Source organism: Chenopodium album, chromosome 1 (genome assembly GCF_948465745.1).
Source record: "Chenopodium album chromosome 1, dcCheAlbu1.1, whole genome shotgun sequence".
NCBI lineage: Eukaryota > Viridiplantae > Streptophyta > Magnoliopsida > Caryophyllales > Amaranthaceae > Chenopodium > Chenopodium album.
Window position 1 is genome coordinate 85,714,626 of NC_137834.1, and position 18,868 is coordinate 85,733,493.

Genomic DNA, 18,868 nt, shown 5'->3' on the forward strand with positions numbered 1-18,868 from the left:
TAAAACAGCTCAAATATCTTCAAGATTCTGAAAAACAATAGCAATCGAAGAACAAGATATGCAAGAAAATGATCAAAAGAGTAATCAAATGATCAAGATATGCAAGAAAATTTCGCAATCGCAAAACAAAACCGCAATCGCAAGAAACCTTCGCAATCAATCAGTAAATCAGCGAAAACAGAGATGATTGAAAAAATCAATCAAGAAAAACAAAGAACGAACCCTAATCTCGAGTAAGATTTGCTCTGATACCATATAAGAATTGTAGAGAGAATGAAGAAGGAGAAAAAATGTAGAGAGAGGTTTTTTTATTACATCAGAATTTAGTAGAAATGAATTCGCATTAATGTCATTATTACAATTGTACAGTATATATACTCGAGTTAGTTACACCTAACTAACCTTATAAAATAATAATTTTAATTAATAAATCTAATATGGTTTACTTGCTTGAGAGAAATTACACAATAGAGAGAGGGTTTTTTTTTCTTTGGGATATAATAACGATTATAAAAACTTTGGTCAATTGATTATGAAGTTATATGTAATACCCCGTATTTTCAATGTATTTTATAAATTATTTATTTAATTATAAAATATATTTTGGGTCAAACTATTTTAAAGATTTGGATTATAAATAAAGCAAGTATTTATATTTGGGTCAATAAGTATTTAATCCAAATGTAGCCCATCTTCATCATAAACCCAACCATCCTATTTTTATATTTGGGCCAACTCTTTCATCATCTAAGTTTATAATTTTTATAAGCCCAAAATTTGCCCTAACCTATTCTACACTATGAATACTCCTTCAATCCCCAAAATTTCCCACACAAAAAGTCAATTGGTCAAGGTAATTATTTTCTCCCTTATTTCTTTTTTTTCTTTTCTTTCTTTTTCTTTTCTTTCTTTTTCTTTTCTTTTTCCTTATTATTTTCTCTTCTTTGTTGCTCCTTGGGTTCATACGTGGGTATGAACATGCATGGCCATCATCACTTACTTCCACCCCCTTGCCATGTCACCTTGCCGGCACCGACCCCAGCCGCCGTCAGCCACGTCGCCGACCACCCCTGTAGGTCCGACGACCACCCACACACACACCTTGGTCGTGAGCTTCACTCTCTCCTCCTTGTTGTAATTTAATTTATGTATTATACATATTTTTGGGTATTGATTCTTGATGGTTAAATTATGATTAGTATGTTTTAAAATTGTGTTTTTGATGATTAAAGAGTATAAATTTCAGATTTTGTATTGTTTTAGATTATGATTTTATAAGGTATTAAAGTTAGGGTTTTGAAATTAGTAAAGTGTTGATTTTTAGGGTTCTAACTTACAATTGATTTGGGGGTTTTATATACCCATTGATTGTAAGTGGTAATAAAGCTTAAAGATTGTATCTTTATGGAGTTTTAATGAAATTTTAATGGGTTTTTGTTAATAGAATAATGCTGGAATTTTTATTTACATACTACTTTTGTGTATTAATTAAAAGGAGTTGATTACCCATAAGTAGAGAATATTTTAAGTGGTTTTAATATAATTTTCAGATTTATTTAAGGGGTTTAAGCCTTAAAAAGTATGTTGGAATTTTTATATGAACACTATAATTGAGTTTTCACTTTGTGGTTTTAATTACCCTCTTAAAGAGAGAGTTTTAAAGGTTTTAAACCAAAATTTCAGCTTGTTAGTGAGGTTTTAAAATGTTTAAAATTTTCTGGAAATTTATGTATACTAAGGTAATTAATATAGGTTTATTGTCCCTTTATGTAGGAGACTTGGTTCGAGAGGTGTTGTAGTGTATTTGGCCACTTTAAGGGCTTAATTAAGGTACGTACGTGTACTTAGCATATTTTGATGATGTAGAATCATGCTAGGCTTGATTTCAATCAATTACAAGTAGTATCATGCTAAGGTTTATGTATGGAATTGTGAATTAATGGTGTTGGTGATTGAATTGTGAAGCATAAATTATTTGTGATGGTTATGGATTGGAAAATTATATTTTGGGCATGTTGTGTTTGAACCACATTTTTTATTTATGGCATGTTATAAGGCATGATTAATTAAACTACATGTTTAATTATGTTTGGAATATTGAAAAGGAATTTTATTATGGTTCAAATAATTTTTATTGATGTTTTAAGCATGAGGAAGGAGCTATATAAGTGTCTATGTACACAAAGAATAAATTGTATGTTGGTGCCTTTGTGCACTTAAGGTGTTTTTAACACCGAGGGATAGGATTTTTGGCGCATTATGCGTTTAAGGTGTCTTTGACACTGAGGTAGAATTAAAAAGGGTTCAACAGTAAATAATATGTGGTCACTAGTTATTCAAGAATTAATTTGGTATGTTTGGTTGATTGAATAATTATTGTTGATTGTTTTATGATGGTTTGAGAGTCATCACCAAGTCCAATAAAAGGTAAATAACGTAAAGTGAAAGAGATTACGCACTAAAACTCTTGGAACGTATATACCTTGAGTATGAACAATGGGGGGAGTTATGGGGTTTTATATTTAACCATAACTTCTAATGGAGTACAAGACGCTGTATATTCCTTTTTATTTATTATTATTCGCAGGAATTCCGCCACCTTTGAGTGGTTTTGTCGCTGGCACGGTTAGCTCCCGTGTCAGTTAACCTCAATTTATTTGGGGGAGGTTAGGAGGAGGAAACCCGTTCGATGCGTAATCAACGCCAAATGAATTAATTAGTGTCTAGTCATTGTGTTTTATTGATTGGTGTGTGTGCTTGTGAACAGGTGCAATGAGGTAAGTGTGTGTTGATAGGTGAAAGCATGTTAGTGTGGTTAATTTACGCTTATGTACTCAGCTTTGCTGATTGTGTGTGTTTGTGTATTTGGCCATGTCTTTACCTTGGCCCTATGATGACCCATTTCTAATGGAGAGTAGTGAAAACAAGTAGAGATAAACTTTTCAGGTATTGAAGCATGATCATGATGGGGCATGAGAGAAGAGTGAATCTTACTAGTTTTCATTAGGTTACAAGGTGTTTTATGCTTTATTTATTTATTACATATTTTATGTGGACTAACACAAAGGTTTGGTTTTGGAACGGTTTTTGAATAAGGGCCTTTAATGGTTCCAAGTTGTAGCTTGATTTTATTTGACTTTGTTTGTTGGGTTTTAAACTTTACTTTCGTTTGGTTGACTTTTGAGTTGACTTGATTAAACGGTTTTTAATTTTGAGTCTTCCGCTGTGTATCTTTGATAATTGTCTTAACTGTTTTCACGATGGCGGTAATATCTTAGATATTCCTATTTAAATTAGTAAACAGGGCAAAACAGGTATTTTAAAAGAAATGAATTTCTAGGGTGTTACATTATATTATAAGAGTAAGACAAATTTTTTGAAATTATTGGATCAGAAATCATTTTGATATTGATTAAGGATGTTAGGAACTTTGGTCATGTGGTACACACTTTGTTTATAGTACGGAGTAATACATTACTAAAAACTGCTAATTAGCTGTCATAACTCATAAGAAGAGCTAAAAACAGTACTCCGTAATAAACTAAAATCTACTGTACATACTAAGGGTGAAAATTCTATAGTGGTCGTTTGAATATGACTATCATAATATTTTAATGATTATATAGTTCATAATTAACGTATTTTTATCCAACTAATTAATTATATTACTCTATTTTTGCTATAAAATATTATTATCAATATTTTTTTAATTTATCAAATTAAATTTTTAGTTTTATTTATGTAATTTTACTCTTATTTTTATAGTTTAAATATTTATTTTATGTTGGATTAACATTTTCAAAAATTATATTTGCACTATAGAAATTAGAATACTAATTGTGTCCAATTTATAGTGAAACAATGAATCGCTCATATTGTTTATTATTAAAATAATAAGGTAGTCATATTTTAAACCACTTGTAGAAACTTCCTTCTGGTGAAAACGTTATAATGCATATATGTATTGCTAAATAGGCATATAGCTCGAAATTTGGTTATATACCCTATTAAAAGCAACTTTAAATCTCAATTGTGGGCAATTGTGGCCTTGTGGGTGTAGTAAGGGTCTCCTCATACTCAATACTAAAACGTCAAGTTTGCTCCACATATTAAAACAAAGTTTTAACTTTTACTTGATACATTGAATTTAATTTATTTTAGATGACAACATGCTTTGATTTTAAATGTACTTAAAAGGGGATAAAAATAATAAAATAAAATAAAATAAAATAAAAACACTCATGCACTATTGTTAAACTAATTTCTTCACATACGATGTCTCAAAAAATAAAAAAAATATAAAAAAAAAAAACTTCGCATACAAATATATATACCTAGTTTATAGAAACACAAACAACTTATGCCACATGTTACCTCCTTCAATATTTCTTTTTTTATATGTATGTTTTCTTTCTGACCAAAAAAAGACCTACCTTGTACATTTTTTTTTATTAATGTTATATAATTCATTTCCCCTAAATTAATTTCTTCCACAAGTATATTCAATGACCTTTTCATTCTCTCCTTTCTAAACTATTTTTATTTCCGAAAATATACGAAGTATGTCTTTGTACTACTTATCTTTCATTTATACATGTATTGTAAGTCTTTGTACATCATACATCCACAATTGATAGGCTGCAAGTTGCAGAGAAATTTTCAAGCTACAAGGCCTACAACTACTTCAGTCATATATGACTATAACAAACTTCGTTGGTATTAAATAATTTATAGGTAACTTTATATTATTTAGTAAAAGTTATTCCAATTTAATAAAAAGAAAAGGAAAAATTGATATTTACTACCACCGAAAGCACCCCGTATCAGATTTACTACCCATTTAAAAAAATATTTTATTTTGCTACCACTCAAATCCCTAAAATGTATATTTCACTACCAAAGACTAAGACCGTTACTGTTTCCGTTACTTGGGTTTAGCCACTGTTCAACCACCTTGCGGCCACCCCTCCACTTCACTGCCACCCGTCCCCTCAACTGCCACCCCCTTCCCCCAGCCGGCGCGACCCCACCCCCTCCCTTCCCCCACCTGCGCAACCAACCCCCTCCCTTTTCCCGTACTTGCTGCCCCAACCCCTCCATTCACACCGTCACCCACAACTCCGATCCCCTTCTCTCTCCAACATCACCAAGCCCAGCCCACACTTCAACCCCCACCGCAACACTGCAGCGAGCACCACCGCAAGAAGCTTCGCTCCACCAGCAGCCCTGCACGACCATCAATTGAAGCTGAATACACGTAGCTGCTATTGATACAAGATGAATGCCCCCATTGATGCAAGATAATGCTTGGACTCCATTTCCGTCAACCGTAAACCACCATCGCCACACAAAAATTTCCCCCCTTTTCAAAACCCTAATTGCTTCGATTGTGATTTAATTTCAATCAAAATCTTCTATCAAATCACTTCAATGGCTCTTCGAACCATTTTCGACGCTTTAGTGCTAGGAACCGAAGTCGAAAACGCCGGAATTAATGGAAGTAATTCAATTTGGGGTGGGGGTTGGGCAGCGAGAACAGGGAAAGGGAAGGAGGGGTTCGTTGGCTGCGTAGGGGTGGGGGAGAGGGAGGGGAGTGAGTTCGCACCGGCGCCGGCCGAAGCTCTGAGCGCCGGCCGCCGGTCGCCGACAGGGGGGAGAAGGGGTAACAGTTGAGGGAGAGGGGTGGTTGGGTTAATTTTTTTAAAAAAATCTTTTTTTTTTTTTTTAAAAATAAACTTAACGGAACCTTAACGGATTCCGTTAAGTGGTAGTGAAATTTTAATTATGTGATTTTGGGTGGTAGTAATATAAAATATTTTTTTAAACGGACAGTAAATCTGATACATGGTGCTTTGGCTGGTAGTAAATGTCAATTTATATAGGTAACTTTAAAGAATAAATATGAATCGATAAAAATAATTTAAGGTCGGCAAAATATAATTTTAATTTGGCAATTAAGGTGAAAAAAAAAGTATTAGTTTGTTTAATGGGAAACGATTAAAATTATTCGTCTAATCAAACTACTACTAGATTTAAAAAAAAAAACAAATAAGAAGTATAAAGTCAGATGACAGCAATAAGAATACCTCAAATGGAATGAAAAAGGCATATCAAACCACCCAATTCAAAGCAAAAAGGCAAGAAGAAGTTGACGAGATTTAAAAGAACTGTGAACTTAAAAAAGACGAAAAAAAGGACTAATATTAACTAATCCATGACAAAACTTTATAGAAAATAAATTTGTGAATGGTAGAGATCTAAAAGATTTATTTAGATGTAAAAAATAAAATAAAAAATAAATAAAAAGTCAAAACAAGTAACTTAAAAAATTGATGATTTATTTTCATTTAAATTAGCTAGGAAGACCATAATTTTGCAGTTTGCACATGTGACATGAATGACGCTCCATGTAAAAGTGGACTTTGAAGTTTGAACAATCATTATACGATGATTACAATGAAAGTACTCCATTTGTTTCATCAATTCTCAATTGTTCAAATCATCTATCTTTTTTTTAACATTAAAAAATTCATGTTAGCCATAGATATCTTTCACTGCATATTAATAAAAAGTTAAAAGTTGATAATTTAAAACATGTATTCAATCAATTGAATAATTGAATCTTTGCCAAAAAAAAAAAAGAATTATTGAATCTAACAAGAAGCAAGATAACGTTCAAATGACTATGTTTTTTTTATACTAAGGGCATGTTCACATTTACTTAATTTTAGTCCAGTTTAGTTCAGTTCAGCTCCTATCAGTTCAGTTTAGTTCAGTTAAGCTTTTAATTTCTCTCTCTCACAAAATATTCATTTCAGCTTAGTTCAGTTCAGTTTAGCTCCAATCAGTTTAGTTCAGCTCAGCTCAGTTCAGTAAATGTAAACAGGCCCTAAGTATATCATAGGATATTCATGGACAAAGCTGATAAGCTTTGAATCCAAAGACGGAATTAGGGTAATGGTGAATTCTTCATATGCATCGTACTTAATTTGTAGCTAGTATATTGTTTTTTTTATTCCTTACACTTTTCTCAAAGCATTTCTTTTATTTTACCTTCCACTTAATTTCATTTTTGGCAATTCATATTTTAACCCTTTTTACCCTATTCAAAAGGACGTGTTTTTTTTACTTGTTTGCGTTTTTTTTTTAATGCAAGTATTAAGACTATATTAACAATAAAGAAAATAAATTATCAGATGAGTAGTTTATACTTTTCTCATCATCGATTTATAAAAAACAAAATGTTATTTTGTTCTCTCTTTAGTCATTTAACTAATTAATTAACTTAGCTTCCAGCCTTCCACCAATCCACCATAACCTATCCACTTTCTATTTTTTAAGGATCGAAATTAGAAATTTGGAATATATAGTCATAAAATTATAGTTATATCTAATAACAATAACTCTAAGAAATTAAAATGGATGAACAAAAGATTCCCTTTCTAAAAAACTACAATCATTCAGATAATGAAGCAATTCAATCATCTAAGCAATTATTGCAACATAATCTTACACCGAATTATCAAGTTGGAAATCAAGAAGATGATTTTGTTGAACACACAAGTCTTGTTAAAAGAGTATGGGTTGAATCCACGAAGTTATGGCACGTCGTTGGTCCTTCTATCATCGCTCGTATCTCTGCCTACACTATGCTGGTTGCCGGTCAAGCTTTCGCCGGCCACCTTGGTGACCTTGAGCTTGCTGCTGTCTCCATTGCTTGCAATGTTATTGTTGGCTTCGACTATGGACTCATGGTAATTATTACAATACAAACTTTAACATACTGTCTAATGCAATGTGTAGCATGTATATATGTGACGTTACTGTATTCTAATATGAATATGGCGTTAAAAAAATAAATAAATAAATAAAATTATAAATACAAATATGATGTACAGTTTGCTAAATATATACCCTAAATTTTTCGTGATTTTACTTCTATTAAATGGATCTGAACAACTAAATCCGATATAAATATATGATGATTAATGAGTTTTTGTTTGTATTTTAATTTTAATGCATGATGCGCATATACAAGTTAAGTGTAATAATATATGTAACACATACTATTATAATTTTTTCTTTCTTAAGCTTAGAAAATGTAACATATTACTAACAAAAATGATTTATTTTTTTGATATGTTTACTACTTTTTAAATAGTTGGGAATGGCAAGTGCATTGGAGACGCTTTGTGGACAAGCATATGGAGCAAAAAAATACCATATGTTAGGAATATACATTCAAAGATCATGGATAGTATTATTCATATGTTGCATCCTTATGTTACCGTGGTACATATTTTCCTCCCCTATGTTAAAACTATTAGGCCAACCGGACAACGTGGCCGAGTTAGCTGGGGAGGTGACCCGATGGTTGTTGCCACTTCACTTCAGCTATGCCTTTCAATTTCCGTTACAAAGGTTCCTGCAGTGCCAGCTTAAGGCCGGTGTCGTGGCGTGGGTCTCAGTGGTTGCACTGGTGGTGCAATTATTTACGTCTTGGTTGTTTGTGTCCGTGCTCAAGTGTGGTGTAATTGGTATTGCCATGAGCCAGAATTTAGGATGGTGGGTTTTGGTTATTGGGCTGTTTGGTTACACTGCTTTGGGTGGGTGTCCTCTTACTTGGGCTGGTTTTTCAATGGAGGCTTTTTCTGGTCTTTGGGAATTTGTTAAGCTTTCCTCTGCTTCCGGGGTCATGATTAGGTAATAATCCTTGTTTTGATATCTAGTCGTTTCATTTTGACTTTTTACATTGTTCAGGTGTTAACCTGATTTATTTTATATGTATAATAAATGTTACGCTAATAATGTAACGTGTATGTAAGTAAAGTCGGTTGCATAGCTTCATATGCTTTCTTATAGAAGGAAATATATAGATATAAAATTGGTATATGTTGATTATGAACAGCTTGGAGAACTGGTACTACAGAATATTGATATTGATAACGGGAAATCTGAAGAATGCAGAGATAGCCCTCGATGCTTTAACTATATGGTATGATTCTAGTACTCATATAGTCTTATTATATGTCATAATGTCAAGGCTTGTCTTTTAATTAGTCCAACATTTTATTAAAGGTGTATAAAGCTCAATGCTCCGTATATTGGAGTTGTTCCTAAAGTAATAAGATGTTAACAAACAAACAAAACACATATGGTTTTGTTAAATTTAATACAATGGTTGTACAATTGTACCAGCTTGAGCATCAACGGATGGGAGATGATGATTCCTTTCGCATTCTTTGCTGGCACTGGGTAAGTTCGTGTGCTATCTAACAAATTTGACCCGACTTAAATTCAAAATGTATTCAATATTTGACAAATTAAAATTGTATTTTATATTTTTGCACTATATGCATATTTAATTTTCTTAATTTTTGATCCATTATGTAAACTTTTGAATTATTGTTACGAAACAAGTTGATGAAAGTATGGTAAATATGGACAGAGTAAGGGTAGCAAATGAGCTAGGAGCAAGGAATGGAAAAGGAGCTAAATTTGCAACAATAGTCTCAGTAACAACGTCCTTAGCAATTGGGCTTTTCTTTTGCCTGCTTGTTTTGATTTTTCATAACAAGTTGGCTTATATTTTCTCAACTAGCCAACCCGTCGTTGAGGAGGTTAAGAAACTCTCCGTCCTCTTGGCCATTACCATCCTCTTCAATAGTGTCCAGCCCGTGCTCTCCGGTAACCTCTCTACTCATTATTGAGGCCACAACTTAGGCCATGTTTACTTCACCTTTAAAAAAAATAGTAAAAATAATTTTAGTTTACCAAAAATAATTTAAATTCTTGTTAGGGCCTATTATTGTGTATAGCTATCGGGCCTATTTCTTGTGCCCTACTCTATTTGCTAGGTTGTATATATACACTTCTTTACACTCTAATGATACACAGAAAATCTATTCACTCCAATTTGACATGGTATCGGAGCCTCTATACTCTAAACCCTAAATTTTTTTTCTAATCTCTGATTTCTAATCACTACTCTGCTCTAATTTCTATTACTCTAATCGCTACTCTGCTCTAATTTCTATTACTCTAATCGCTACTCTGCTCTAATCTCTATTACTCTATTGATTGATTATCAATGGAAAACGACGGGAAACTTGATCCTTCATCACCTTTTTACCTTGGTGCCGGAGATCAGCCTGGTAATTTGATTACCCATGTGGTTTTGAAGGGCGAAAATTATCTTGCGAATTCTTTAAAAATAATTTCATTTCAGTAAAAATAAAAAACTTTAAAGAATAAATATAACATAAAATCAATAAAAAAATATTATTATTATTATTATTTAAATTTCGTAAAATTGATTTCAGTTCACTAAAAATAATTTTGATCAATTCAGTAAAAAAAAAAAGGTGAAGTGATATGGCCTTATTGTATGTCCATTGAGTCGTGGACACACATTAGATAGATTGTTATTTGGGCTTGTTGAAAGCATTTATTTATAACTAATTTGGGCCGCCTGTAAACACATATAGGCAGATTTATACACAATTAACACAAACCATTAAGAATAATACCCGGTATATTAGTGAAGGTGACAATTTTTTTCAGACATTCTAAAATAGAAATTATGTTTTAATTTCGACGTTTTTTACTTGTAGATGTTGCAGTGGGATCAGGATGGCAAAGCATAGGGGCTTACATTAATATCGGATGCTACTATCTACTTGGTCTACCACTTGGAGTTTTTATGGGATGGAAATTTGAGCTAGGAATCATGGTACGTAATGAATATTTCCATATGTATCTCGTTGTTGATTTTGTTGTTGTAAATGAACATTGTTTGTTATGCTTCATTTCTTCCAAATTTAATGGTCTTGTTACAATTTTTTTTTTTTTTCTTTTGTTGATTATAGGGTATATGGGCTGGAATGATTGGGGGAACGGCAGTTCAAACACTAATATTAGCTATCATCACAATAAGATGTGATTGGGAAAAAGAGGTACTTCTCCGTGTTTTGTTTATATTAATCGCAACACTTCTCTTCCTAGGAAAGTTTAAATTTCTTGCAATATTAGAAGATTGATTTAGACCGCTAATGCAATTTAATGCAGGCTCAGAAGGCAAGCATGCATGTCAAGAAGTGGGCAGAAGGAATCTAACAATGATTTACAACTGTGTGATATGTCTGAAAATAAATAAATTATGAATTTTTATCTGCAATACCAGCGTAACTAGTAAAGATATTAATGTAATTAATCACTTCACAGTGTTTTTAGTATGCTTTTCATTAATTATAAAGTACTGTATAACACATTATCAAGAGTCCTCAACAGTGGCGGACCTAGAAATTTGATAATGGGGGGACAATTTCGATAATTCAACTAACATCAACCTATTTAAAAAAAAAAAAAAACGGGTACACAATACAAGTAATTTGGGTTTTGTTGGAAAATAGGAATAAGGGAGTAGTCGAGTGGTATGGTTGAAATAAAACACCCCAAAAAAAAAGGAGTGATGTTACAAGGGGGATTCGAATGCCATATTATTTTGTGATGTTAATTTCTTAGCAAACATTTGCCGAAGATGCTCGCTGCAGTCCGTGACTCGTGGTCGCGTGGGTGGTGGTTCGTGCCTCGTGATTGGGAAATAGGAATAAGGGAGTAGTCGAGTGGTTTGGTTAAAATAAAGAAATTTTTTATTTTTACCACCTCTAAAAAACAACTTAATTACTTTTACCACCTCCATAAAAAAAAGGTTTTATTTTATCAAAACCCAATAATATGGTGACACGTGGACATGATAGGCCCCACTAACGAATTTGTGGACAGAATCCGTTAGTTAGAGGTGATTAGTGGTAAAAGCCAAATTTTATTTTTTTTATGTGGTAAAAGTCAAAATAACTTAAAATAAAAAAGAAAAAAGAATGATGTTACAAGGGTGATTCGAACCCTGATCTAGGTAAACCTGAAATTGGGCCCCTTGACATATTAATTTTAGCCCACGACCAACTTAGCTAAGGCAAACTTCTTGTTTATTTTTACACTCAATTTTATATAACTATTTTTCCAGTTTTTTTTTTTTGTTCCTAAATTTTTTTTTCCTCTGTTTTTTTTTTCCCGAAAGTGGGGGGACAATGGTCCCCCCTTGTTCCTTCATGGGTCCGCCCCTGGTCCTCAAGGTTACTATTGAGATCTTTAACAGTTTTATAAACTGTATTAAAAATGTATTTAGTTCACCTAATTTTAATATATCAAGTCTTATCGAAACTTATTTGATTTTTTTTTTAAGTAACTTAATTATTTGATCTTATTTCAGCTTATATGAACTTGTTACACCTTGTTTTTTAAACTTATCATACTTGTGATATAAATATTACTTGAATATATAGTGAAGTTCATTTATTTGAACTAGTTTGTCTGAAATAAATGAAAATAAAGCGAACATAATAGGGGCCTAGTCTAAGCGAAATGCCTTAGGAACAATTGTACACATGGAGATGGCATAGTGAAACTACAATAATTTTTATTCCAGTGAAGATTGGCTTGATTACAAGTCAGGAACATTTTTCTCCTGCATAATTATATCTATAAAAAATAATTAATTGTTTCCCAAACAAAACAATTTAGGCGTCATTACAGCTTCAAATCGATATGATGTTAGATGCCCTCTCCCCACTTCTCTACATGGAAGGTTGCTCTCTGAGCCTGCAATTCATAGCATGAAAGATCAAATTGTGAATCATCCAATCGAAGTGAAGAAAAGAATAGATACTTTGTCTTCATAATTATTTAAAAAATATATATAAAAAATTATAAGAATTCAGCCGATTTAGATTCAAATCTATAACTTAAGTGGCTATTATTCTGCGATATTTGTTAATACTTAATAGATCTTTCATATAAAGTCGATTTAATATAATCAGTAGGTACACTTATAAGCTATGGTTCAAAAATTACTCCCTACATATTTTAAAAGGTTTTACTCATTCACGTGATATCTATATAATAAAATTTAGTCATTACAAGTGCTATATTTTGTTATAAATTAAACTAACCATCTTAGCTACTAATGAACCGAATTTTTGAATTTTAATTACCTCTTTCTCCCAATCGCATCGAATTGTGATGATAGCTAATATCACAGTTTGAACCGCAGTTCCCCCAAATATCATTCCAGCCCATATACCCTGTAATCAAATCTTTTCTTTTAGTAACAAGAGTACAAGACCAATAAAATATAGGTCATTGAGCAAAACAACTAAAAGTCAAATTATAGGAAAATAATTACCATAACTCCTTGTTTAAATGTCCACCCCATCAAAAACCCAAGTGGTGCACCAAGCAAGTAGTAGCATCCAAGATTTATGTAAGCCACCAAGCTTTGCCACCCTGATCCTACCGCAACACCTACAAACAAAGGCCACCAAAAATTAAGAATGTTACGCCGGTGGGGCCGTATGTCATCGCCAATCAAATGTTGCCTATAGAGCTGCAACAACTATTGTTACTACGTATAAAAAGGATATATTAATAAATCATTGGAGAATTAAATGTATTATATGTACATAGTACATTTAATTGATTGCATAACAATAATGTGACAACTGACAACGTACTATATTTGGACGAGGAAAATTTTAATGCTACAAAGTAGAGAACTCGTAACTTACCGGAGAGAACGGGTTGGACACTATTGAGGAGGATAGTGAAGGCCAAGAGGATAGAGAGCTTCTTAACCTCCTCAATAACGGGTGTACTAGTGGAGAAAATATAAGCAATGTTTTCATGAAAAAGCAAAACTAGCAACCAAAAGCAAAGCCCTATTGCAACGGACGTCAAAACTGCTACTGCTGTTGCAAATTTTGCTCCTTTTCCATTTCCTGCTCCTAGCTCATTTGACACTCTAACTCTGTTCATATTTCACACATATATTAGCATTAATATATCTCGTGATGTTTATTGCATCAAATAAGTTCATGTAAGATAAGTTCGGACAAATAACCAAACTCAACTAATTTCTAATTACCCCTATTATTATAACCAAATATAATACGAGTAATTTGTTTGCATTTAAATTGCATCAAAAGAGAGCATTTTTATTAAAAATGTAACAAATTGAACATTAAATGGAATATTGAACAACTAATCTTTAGTTAAAAAGTGGGAGCACTTCATATAGATTTTAGTAAAATAGACATTTATTTTGAGATGGCATAAACTTTTATTTTTTATTCCGTAAAAAACAATAAAGAATCATTTGAGTCATAATAGAAAGCTAATTGATTGCACTTTCTTGTACCTTTGCCTAATGTCTACTACTCCGTATGACATTTCTATCATAACAATCAATTAATAAAAAGCTAATTGATTGCACTTTTTGTAAATTAAAAAAAAAAAAAAAAAAAAAAAAAAAAATTAATAACTCGTCATGATTTAAGTATAATTCAATTTGAAAGTTTCATTTGACTTACATTCGCGTTTATTATAAATTGATTTTAGTATGATAAATGGACCATCCTTATAAATATTAAATACTGTATCAAATTAATTTTGAGTTGAATATACACAAATGTTTTAATAATACGTTACGGGTCAATATTGCGGAGTTTAAAGAGCACGAGAAAGAGAAGCCAGCAACTTACCCGGCGCCAGCAAAGAATGCAAACGGAATCATCATCTCCCACCCGTTGATGCTCATGCTGACAAATCACCACAAAATTACTCACGTGTTATCAATATTCAAACAACACATTTTTATGATAAAGAAAGAGGTGGCCTCATTTGCTTCAATAATGAACCAACCCACTTTTGTCAACAAACATACATTTACTCTTTTTTTTTTTTTTCCGAGTATATATCCTTTAAAATCGTCTTTATAGTATACTTATATACTATACATAGTGCGGTCTATTCTCATTGACCGAGCTGAGCTAAATTGAACTGAATTATTAGAGCTGAGCTGAACTGAACTGAACTTATTAGAGTTGAATTGAACTGAAATGAATTGAAGTAAATATTTTATAAGAGAAGAAAATTAGGAGCTGAAATGAATGAAAGTAAATATTTTATAAGAGAAGAAAATTAGGAGCTGAAATGAATGAAAGTAAATATTTTATAAGAGAAGAAAATTAGGAGCTGAACTGAACTGAACTAAACTTATTAGAACTGAACTGAACTGAAAATAATCGTATCAGAACAGGCCCTACGTATATAAATTGATTCTAGATTCAACCAAAAATTTAAGCATCACATATATATTTAAGACCACAACTTTACTCTCGCTTCTCTTACTCATTCACCAATTTTATTTGCCTCATCAAAACTTAAAGATGTAGGGCCTGCTCATATTTACTTATTTTCAGTTCAGTTCAGTTCAGTTCAGCTCCAATCAGTTCAGTTCAGTTCAGCTCCAATCAGTTCAGTTCAGCTCTTAATTTCCCTCTCTCATAAAATATTCATTTCAACTTAGTTCAGTTCAGTTCAGTTCCAATCAGTTCAGTTCTGTTCAGTTCAGTTCAGCTCCAATCAATTCAGTTCAGCTCAGTTCAGTAAATATGAACAGGCCCGTAGTATGATGGATGGGATGGAGGAAATAATATAAAAAAACGGGTCCACTAGAAAGGTGGTGGTTTTGGAAACTAATCCATTCTTTTATGAGGACGGATAAAGGCGTATATTCATTAATCATTATAGAGGTGTCAATTCAGATATTTAGATCAGATTCAATTATATCATTTTAAATTTAAGTCATGCTAAATTATTATTATTAAAAATGACTTATTATGCACCACAATCTGAATGTTGATATTTAATAGTACAAGTGTATAAGAAATAAAAACGATAGAGATATTATCGTACCATATTGATAATGCATCAAGGGCTATCTCAGCATTCTTCAGATTTCCAGTCATCAGTATCAATACTCTGTAGTACCAGTTTTCCAAGCTGTTGATTATAATATACACCAAGTTAGTTGGATCTTTAAAAAATATCTAAACAGCTAAAAATAAAATACTACTCCGTAGTAAAATAAACTCCCTTCATTTTGCATTACCATACTACCATGTGATAGAATCCAATTAGGGACAAAGGTAATTAATAGCTAAGATGGTATCCCCTAATTAAGGCATCAAGACTAATCAACATTCATGTACATGGTTTTAAAATTGGATCTTTACGCTAGATTCCATTTTTATTAGTAATAGAAAAGAGGTTGAATTAATAAATAATTGGAGAAAAAATAACAAAGGTGACATAGATTATGTTATCTTTGTGGTGGTTTTATAGGCTCGAAAAAACAAAAGTTATGGAGAAAAATACACAAAGGTGATATAAATTAAATTATACTTTTAAAAAATTTAGGATCAAAAACAAAAGTTATGGAGAAAAATTAACAAAGTACATTATACTATTTTTGTGGTGATTTTATAGACTCAATAAAAAAACAAAAATCATGGAACCAATTAATGAAATACTCCATACATCTATTATCGAGTCAATCACTTTTAAAAATAGCAGATATTTCCGAAAGTGAAATTTCTTTATTTGTTCTACTATATCAATTATTGATATGCACTTACAATTTATCTTATTCGTAAAATCTGAATTTTATTTACTTCATCTAAATGAACTTACTCTTATGTTAATCAATAGTCAAATCAAATGGAACAACTGTATCGTGTCCCAAAATAAGTCTGATTTTTTAATGACTCGTAATAACCCGCCTAATAATCAAATTAAGGAACCATCAATATGAGTTATTTTACAATAGAAAAGGAAGAGAATTACCAAAGCATAACTCCGGAAGCAGTAGATAATTTAACAAACTCCCAAAGGCCAGAAAAAGCCTCCATAGAAAAACCCTGCCAAGTTAAAGGACACCCACCAAAAGCAGTGTAACCAAACAACCCAAAAACCAAAACCCACCATCCAAAATTTTGGGTAACAGCCACACCAATGATGCCACACTTGAACACGGACACAAACAACCATGACACAAACAACTGCACCACCAACGCCACCACGGACACCCACGCGACGACGTTGGCCTTAAGCTGGCATTGCAAGAACCTTTGTAGTGGAAATTGAAAGGCAAAGCTGAAGTGAAGTGGTAACATCCATAACGCCACTACTCCGGCCATTTCGGACACGTCGTCCGGTTGGCCTAGTAGCTTCATCATAGGACTAGCAAATATGTACAAAGGTAACAAAAGTATGCAACATATGAATAACACTATCCATGACCTTTGCATGTATATTCCTAACATGTGGTACTTTTTTGCTCCATATGCTTGTCCACATAGTGTCTCCAAAGCACTTGCCATACCCAACTGTCCAAAAAAAAAAAAAAAAATCATTTTTGAGGAAAAATTACTTAATTTTAGACAAGAAAAAAAAAAGTGTTGGATTGAATAATAATCAAGCATTAAATTTAGACAACCATAAAGAAAATTTAAACTTGTTACTATGATAAATTAATAAAACAAGTCCCGGCCCACAATATTGTTGCACTTAAACATCATGTATGCCATAGCAAGCAGTTCCAAAGAAAATACAGTTTATAGTCAAATTCATAAATCTTTGGACAATTTTAAAAAGATATTTAACAATTAACATAAGAAATTATAATTATCAGATTGATGCAAACTAAATACAGATTAGTTGGTAAACAAAACCTAGGAATCTAGGATAGCTTAGATTAATTCACGTCTATAGTACAACCTTTTGTTGCTTTCTATTGACAAAAAATATAGTAATAAAATATAAAGTACTCCGTACTAATCAACAATCGATCAATCTACTCAATTATTAACAAACTAGATATCAATAATTAAATATATATATTATACTAGAACATATAAAATTATATTATGAATATGTAGATTTTATAACATGAAACCTCACTTAAACATGTATTTACATTACCATGAGACCAAAGTCGAACCCAACAATGACATTACACCCAATAGAGATAGCAGCAAGCTCAAGGTCACCAAGGTGGCCGGCGAAAGCTTGGGTAGCCACCAACATAGTGTACGAGGCGATACGAGCGATAATCGAAGGACCAACAACGTGCCATAACTTCTTAGATTCAACCCATACTCTTCTTACAAGAGTATCATCGTTATCTTCATAATAATCAAGAGTATTATTAGAATCATGTAACAAATGCTTTGGAGATTGAAAATGATCACCTTCATTATTTGAAGGATTGTAGCTTTTCAAAAGAGGAACTTTTTGGTCATCCAATTTCTTGGAGCCATTTTCCCTGGACATTTTTTTTAAGGACTAGTTTTGAGAGTAAGAGAGTCCAATTTTTTTCTTTCTAATCTTTAAAGAAAAGCGATATGGTTGGCAAGTGGAGAGAGAATTTATTATTTTAAAAAAATGAGTGAGAATATAATGGATACGTGATTGAACTTTTTTATTGTATAATACAATTTTTTTAATAATTAAAATATTGACAAGAGAATAATTTTTGAATTTCCCTTTTTCGGTTATTATAATTCCAATTTTATTATCCATGAATAATATCAATATGCAATGGATATTCACAAAATATTTTAAGTTGTTGTTCATGTCCACATATTTTTTAGAACTATGCCAAACACTATTGAGATCGGACTTTTTCGGGGTAATCGATCAAATTGTGTACAAAGTAAGAAAAATTGTATCTAGTGATGACTTGACTTTTGGCCAATATCAATTATTAATGAGTTACGGGATTTAGTGTCTGTTCTCTTCCGTTGAAATTCAGTTCAGTTTAGTTCGGTTCAGTTCAGTTCAGTTCAGTTCTTAATTTATGTCTAATAATATTGCTAATGATATAAAGCCAAATTTCATTCTTTCAACAACAACAACAACAACAAAACAATAAATAATAATAATAATAATAATCAATAAATAATAATAA

At 32.0% G+C, this 18,868-nt stretch overlaps 2 protein-coding genes across 2 annotated transcripts; one reads left to right on the top strand and one right to left on the bottom strand.

The window, feature by feature from the left end:
- The first annotated feature begins 7,418 nt into the window (after positions 1-7,418).
- Positions 7,419-11,115, top strand: LOC145559902 (protein DETOXIFICATION 27-like). Its single transcript, XM_081621183.1, has 8 exons — positions 7,419-7,754; positions 8,162-8,703; positions 8,909-8,995; positions 9,199-9,255; positions 9,449-9,687; positions 10,614-10,732; positions 10,869-10,955; positions 11,068-11,115. Exons 1-8 carry the CDS (start codon positions 7,419-7,421, stop codon positions 11,113-11,115), a joined length of 1,515 nt encoding a protein of 504 aa, XP_081477309.1.
- A 1,338-nt stretch (positions 11,116-12,453) lies between these two features.
- On the bottom strand, positions 12,454-18,329 carry LOC145559893 (protein DETOXIFICATION 27-like). Its single transcript, XM_081621173.1, has 8 exons — positions 17,881-18,329; positions 16,744-17,285; positions 15,814-15,900; positions 14,598-14,654; positions 13,626-13,864; positions 13,244-13,362; positions 13,053-13,142; positions 12,454-12,660 (listed from the first exon to the last, which is right to left on the bottom strand). The coding sequence occupies exons 1-8, from the start codon at positions 18,229-18,231 to the stop codon at positions 12,613-12,615; spliced, it is 1,533 nt and encodes a 510-aa protein (XP_081477299.1). The 5' UTR covers positions 18,232-18,329; the 3' UTR covers positions 12,454-12,612.
- Positions 18,330-18,868: the final 539 nt, after the last annotated feature.